Source organism: Pistacia vera, unplaced genomic scaffold (assembly GCF_008641045.1).
Source record: "Pistacia vera cultivar Batoury unplaced genomic scaffold, PisVer_v2 Contig1039, whole genome shotgun sequence".
NCBI classification, from domain to species: Eukaryota; Viridiplantae; Streptophyta; class Magnoliopsida; order Sapindales; family Anacardiaceae; genus Pistacia; species Pistacia vera.
The window spans coordinates 146816-153503 of NW_022195070.1; the positions used below are offsets into that span (position 1 = coordinate 146816).

Consider the following 6688-nt stretch of genomic DNA (forward strand, 5'->3'; position numbering starts at 1 on the left):
AGCATATATATATAGATAATGTGGAAGCTGAAGATTGCAGAGGGTGGCAATGATCCATATCTTTACAGCACAAACAACTTTGTGGGAAGGCAAACATGGGAGTTTGATCCTGAAGCAGGGACTCGCGAGGAGCGAGCTGAGGTTGAAGCTGCTCGTCAAAATTTCTACAAAAACCGGCTTCAGGTCAAGCCCAGTGCCGATCTTCTCTGGCGGATGCAGGTTGGTAATGGTACCCACCATTTTATTTCTATATATATAAGTACCGTGTGTCTCTTTTAATCCTTCTTTTACTTCACACAATTTATCTCTATTTTAAGCAAAGTCCCAACTTATTGAATTACTTGCAATACTACTAAAATTGAATGCCAAATTAATTAAATGTTGTTAGAAATTGGAGTAAAAAAAAATAAAATAAAGAACAACAACATGTGAAGATTATTATACACACATAAACATGATATTGACATAGTTCAGTATAACTTATCTATATCCACAGATAAAAAAAATCTACTATAAATTTATGAACATGATATAAGAGTGTATAACACCATCAACCTATAAGGCGAGAAACCCCTTACATAGGCGAACATTCTATTCCTATGGTGTTTAATACCCCTTCTCCCATTTCTCTTTATTCCTTCTTTCACATAATTTCTCTCATAGATTCTCTCATAATAATGAATTAGTTCTAACCCTTATATTTATAAGTGACATTCTTTTTCTACTAGAATTCATATTTCAAATCATAATAAGACTCCCCTTATTTAATTCATTCTCTCATTTTAACTTAAAATAAAATCATAAATCAATTCTTCTTTCCTAATACAATTCAAAGTAAAGGAAAACAAATATTCTCTAATACATACTTGTAAAATAGAAATTTGCCTAAAACTAATGGTCCGTTTGGTTCATTATTCTGATACATTTTAGAATAATATTTTGAAAAAAGTTAAATTGGGCGGGTATTACGATGTAGGATTTAAAAATTAACAAAATACCCCTTACGTTTATTTATTTACTAAACACCCCTATAATAAAATATTAAAGGTTAACAAAAACACCTCTAACCCACCCATTAAATACGGACAGCCGGCCACCACCGTCGGAGGGTTGCTGGGGTGTTTTTGCAATTTCTAAAAAAAAAATATTTAGGGTTGTTTAGTTAAATTAACAAATTTAGGGGGGTTTAAAAGAAATTGAATAATATAGAATAATATTTTGAGAATAAGTCAATTTTACTATTTAACTTTATTGAAAATACTAATAATAGTATTCCCAAGAGTGTAATAAACGGAGCCTAAAATTCTCTTAAAAAAATTCATCAACTACCAAAAAAGTGTTCATATTCCAACAAATATCGTTAGATATTCTCAATGCATTCAATGATCCTATAATTGGGAGGGATGGCCAGTGAAATTATATTATTCTATCAATTAGCTTCGAGTTATTGAATGTTTCTCTTTAGAATAATCGGCTTTATATGATAGTTTAATTAGTTAAACATTTATTAATTCCCCTAGGCAATCTGGAAAGTTATTTAAATGGTGTTTCTAAATGTTGTCCATTGAAATATATCATCTTTTCTTTCTCTTCCTTTTTGTAATATAAATATCTCTCAGTTACTAAATGTTGTATGTTTTTACAATTGTGTGGACAATTTAAGTTTCTTAGAGAGAAAAATTTCAAACAAACAATCCCAGCAGTAAAGGTGGAAGATGGAGAAGAAATAACATATGAAACAGCTACGACGTCGTTGAAGAGAGCGGTCCATTTCTTTTCAGCCTTGCAAGCCTCGGACGGCCATTGGCCTGCTGAAAATACTGGTCCTTTATATTTCCTTCAACCATTGGTGATGTGCACTTACATTACAGGGCATTTGAACAATGTATTCCCAGCAGAACATCGGAAGGAGATCCTCCGGTATACATACTATCATCAGAATGAAGATGGAGGGTGGGGATTCCATATTGAAGGACATAGCATCATGTTTTGTACAGTGCTTAGCTACATATGCATGCGTATACTTGGAGAAGGACCTGATGGTGGTGAAGATAATGCTTGCGCTAGAGCGAGAAAATGGATTCTTGACAGTGGTGGTGCAACTCACGTTCCTTCCTGGGGAAAGACTTGGCTTTCGGTACTTATGACTCTGTCCATTCATTTTATATATATCTCTTACCATATGTAACAATTTCTCTCACTAATTCAGGCTTGGCAAAAAATGGAAAACAAATTGAAGATTAATATTACACATACAAAGTGAACGTAATGAATTGGTCAATTAATATAAAAATTAATTTTAATAAATTAAGATGAATATTTTATCAATAGGAGAACAATATCACATAACTTTGTATGTAATCTTTATATGCCTAGTATTATTTAAAGATCTGTGGATGTCTCTTTCTTTTTTATTATGGCAACAAAAATAGCCTCTCACCTCTACTCTTATGATCGAATGACAAACCTTTTAGTCACTAGAGTTAATTATACTCAGAGAGTCTTGTGTTTAAGTCACATGAGAGGTACCTACCACATTTACGCAATTACTTTAGTCCATAAGGCTTGTAGAGTATTCCGTGACCTTAAAGATTAGATAAACTCTAATATGGGTCTGGATACTTTAATTAAAAAAAATTAAAAAAATCTCCCACTCTTTATTCGGAATTCATTTGTAAGTAGGTGGGTTTTATCAGGAAAATAAAAGGCCTCCCCTGCACCGGAAAACTAGCACAATAGGGTGTGGTCTTGGGCTTTTAAAATTTAAATTTAATAGTGATATGTAAATTCATTAAGGATTAATTTAATTTAAAATGGTGACATAATTTTATAATCTGTACATTAATTTTTTTTTTCTTTGTTTGTGGTAGATATTTGGTGTATATGAGTGGTCTGGAAGCAACCCAATGCCTCCAGAATTTTGGATCCTGCCATCCTTTTTCCCAATGCATCCAGGTAAGTTTGCCTAATTAATCCTCTTCCTTGATAGTCGAACCATGGCAGGGCAGTCCTATATAAGCACTTCGGTTCGCAATATTAATTAATTTTATTTATTGAATACATAGCTTTGATTTATAATTAATTCTTCACAAATGGCGCAGCCAAAATTTTGTGTTATTGCCGTATGGTGTACATGCCAATGTCGTATTTATATGGCAAGAAATTTGTTGCCCCTATTACACCTCTCACTCTACAGTTAAGAGAAGAGCTCTACTGTCAACCTTACAATCAAATTAATTGGAGTCGAGTTCGCCATGCATGTGCCAAGGTGAGTTTATAATTTTACAGTACTTAACAATAAATCAATATATATGTTCTGATCTTTTAGTAAATTATAATAATTAATATATATACCATACGAAATTGTTAATGGCAGGAGGATCTTTACCATCCCCATCCTTGGATTCAAGACTTGATTTGGGACAGTCTATATATATTAACTGAGCCTTTACTCACACATTGGCCTTTTAACAAATTGATAAGAGAGAAAGCACTTCAAGTAACAATGGAGCACATTCATTATGAAGATGAGAATAGTCGATATATCACCATGGGATGTGTAGAAAAGGTCGAATTGCAATTCATTAGATATGCATCAAATTTTTATTCTGTACATCCACATTTCTAATTCTCTTCATTGAATTATACAAACACAGGTTTTATGCATGCTAGCTTGTTGGGTGGAAGATCCAAATGGGGATTATTTCAAGAAGCATCTAGCTAGAATTCCAGATTACTTATGGCTTGCTGAAGATGGAATGAAGATGCAGGTACTTATTTAACAATTAGTATATATCATCACATTCAATAAATTCTAGCTTTGATTTTATATTGATGAATTCATGGCATTGTTACAAATGCAGACTTTTGGAAGCCAGGAGTGGGATACTGGTTTTGCTATTCAAGCTTTGCTTGCCAGTGATCTCGCTGATGAAATAGGACCTGTACTTAAAAGAGGACACGAATATATTAAGGCATCTCAGGTAATTTAACATTTAATATGTAAACCTAAAATTAGTTCCACTGAATTTTTCTTGGATTTGATAATTTAGTGTTTTTTTTCGTAAATTAAGGTGAAGGACAATCCTTCTGGTGACTTCAAGGGAATGTATCGACATATATCAAAGGGATCCTGGACTTTCTCTGATCAGGATCATGGATGGCAAGTTTCTGATTGTACTGCTGAAGGTTTGAAGGTAATTTATAAACTACTTCATAAATTTCTTTATCAAACAAATTAAAGTTATTTCTTTATCGCCCTGTATTTCACCATAGATATTGTCCCTTTCTTTTATTTTTTAGTGTTGCCTGCTTTTCTCCATGATGCCACCATATATCATTGGCGAGAAAATGGAACCTGAGAGGTTATATGATTCTGTCAATCTCCTATTAACATTGCAGGTATACATATAGCAATAATTTTGTAAAAAAAAAAGTCTTTTAATTTTTTTTTAAGGAAAAAACCAATTTAATCTTGTGTATAATATATCATTAAAAGCATCAATGTTTGACTCACTACAGAGCAAAAATGGAGGTGTATCAGCCTGGGAGCCAACCAGAGCCCAACAATGGTTGGAAGTAAGTATATATTGTTGTTTTTAATTATATTAGAGTATTCGGCTCGACCATTTGAATTTCCTCTGAATTACACTAATGAGTGGCAACGGAGTTTGTGATGTAATGTTGTTCAGCTGTTGAATCCCACTGATCTTTTTGAGGACACAATGATCGAGCATGAGTATGTTGAGTGCACGTCATCGGCTATCAAGGGATTAGTTTTGTTTCAAAAGTTATATCCAGGGCATAGGAAGAAAGAGATTGAACATTTTATTGCAAATGCAGTTCGCTATGTGGAAAAAGTACAATTGCCTGATGGTTCATGGTATAATTTTTTTAATTATACATTAATTGCAAGTATATATTATATATGCATGATATATTATGAATATATATATATATATATATATATATATAGGTATGGATGTTGGGGAGTTTGCTTCACATATGGTACATGGTTTGCACTTGGAGGATTAGCAGAAGCAGGCAAGACTTACAACAATTGTCCAGCTATGCGTAAAGGTGTTGATTTTCTTCTTAAATCACAGAGAGACGATGGTGGTTGGGGAGAGAGCTATCGTTCTTGTCCAGAAAAGGTTACACTTTTTTATACTTTATGAATTACGTATTAATTTGTATTTGATTTCTTAATGTGTATTACAACTCCAACTACCATTCAACTAATCGTATGTATCCGTTGCTCTTGGTGATCTAGAAATACATACCTCTTGAAGGAAACAGATCAAATTTGGTTCACACTGCATGGGCTATGATGGGTCTAATTCATGCCGGACAGGTCAGTTTTCATAAAACGTGTAATTAATTATATTTATATATACATTTTTATATACAACTTATTATATCTCATGGATTATCATACAGGCAGAAAGAGACCCAACTCCTCTCCATCATGCAGTTAGGTTGTTAATCAATTCTCAGCTAGAAGATGGTGATTTTCCCCAACAGGTACAATACTCATTAAACCAAATCAAGGATGATAAATATAATGTTCAGATAAACTTTCATTTCCAAATGTTTGATTTATTAATTAATTTATAATGCAGGAAGTTGCTGGAGTATTTAATAAGAATTGCCTGTTACATTACGGAGCCTATAGGAACATATACCCACTATGGGCTCTGGCTGAATACCGCAGGCGGGTTCCACTGCGTTCCAGGACTGTTGTTTGAGTAATCAGATTAGATTAGCTCCACAAAGTTATAATTAATCAATACAATTTGTGCTGTAATAACAGTGGCTTATGTGGAAATTTTCATGTTCCCGTTCCTCACACTAAATGATATAAATGGGGCAGAGAACATACATAGTTTATAATTTAATTTGTTGTATCTTTCAATGAATTATATCGAAAACTGGAAACTTCAATTTTTTCTTCAACAACAAAGCTATTTACTAAATATCCTTCATAAAACTTAGAAAATTAAAGACCTTAATTATGTTGTATCAATTACTAGCTACAAAAATTATCTCTAGAGGCCGAGTCGTTCGATACGGACTCTTGCATGTATTATTCAAGAGGTCAAAGTTCGAGTTTCTCTTCAATTCCGAATAATGATAGCCATTGGAGCTCCTATCTGACCAGTAGTTTCAAGGTCCTAGGAGATTAATTGAGGTACGTGTAAGCTGGTTTAGACACTCTCGACCATTAAAAAAAAATAAAAATTACTAGCTACAAATTCTAGGCATTTATCAAAAGATGTTTACAAGTTAGAAGTGACAAATGTTGAGAAAGTAAGAACTGAAACGTAAATACATCTCTTATTATAGTTAATTGGATGACTATTTCTACTTTTTTATTTATTTATTAATATAATAATAGTTGTAAATGCTTTTGTCAAATTATGAATTCAGTATGGTAACACTGATTTTTTATGTTGTAACATCACTTTGTTTATATATAATCGTTTTATGTTTTTCTAGTGTCATCACACTCATTGTCTGATTATGTATTTGTATTTAATTTCTTAAACGAATATAATTCCAACTACCAATGAATTAATATGTATCCATTCTTCTCGGTGATTTAGAAATACATACCTCTTGAAGGAAACAATCAAATTTAGTTCATACTGCTGGGCTATGAGGGTTAATTCACGTGGACAGGGCAGTT

At 32.8% G+C, this 6688-nt stretch overlaps 1 protein-coding gene across 1 annotated transcript; it reads left to right on the forward strand.

The window, feature by feature from the left end:
• Positions 1-5950, forward strand: LOC116124705 (beta-amyrin synthase-like). The gene is made up of 15 exons (XM_031410445.1): positions 1-219; positions 1664-2137; positions 2871-2955; positions 3102-3268; positions 3377-3568; positions 3657-3770; positions 3864-3983; positions 4074-4196; positions 4303-4401; positions 4522-4578; positions 4692-4882; positions 4976-5153; positions 5273-5353; positions 5440-5523; positions 5622-5950. The coding sequence occupies exons 1-15, from the start codon at positions 19-21 to the stop codon at positions 5745-5747; spliced, it is 2292 nt and encodes a 763-aa protein (XP_031266305.1). The 5' UTR covers positions 1-18; the 3' UTR covers positions 5748-5950.
• The last annotated feature ends 738 nt before the right edge of the window (positions 5951-6688 follow it).

Coding starts and splice junctions, on each gene's coding strand:
- LOC116124705 (XM_031410445.1), top strand. CDS start 19: ATGTGGAAGCTGAAGATTGCAGAGGGTGGCAATGATCCATATCTTTAC. Junction 3,771..3,863: donor AAGATGGAATGAAGATGCAG/GTACTTATTTAA, acceptor TTACAAATGCAG/ACTTTTGGAAGCCAGGAGTG. Junction 5,154..5,272: donor ATCGTTCTTGTCCAGAAAAG/GTTACACTTTTT, acceptor TTGGTGATCTAG/AAATACATACCTCTTGAAGG.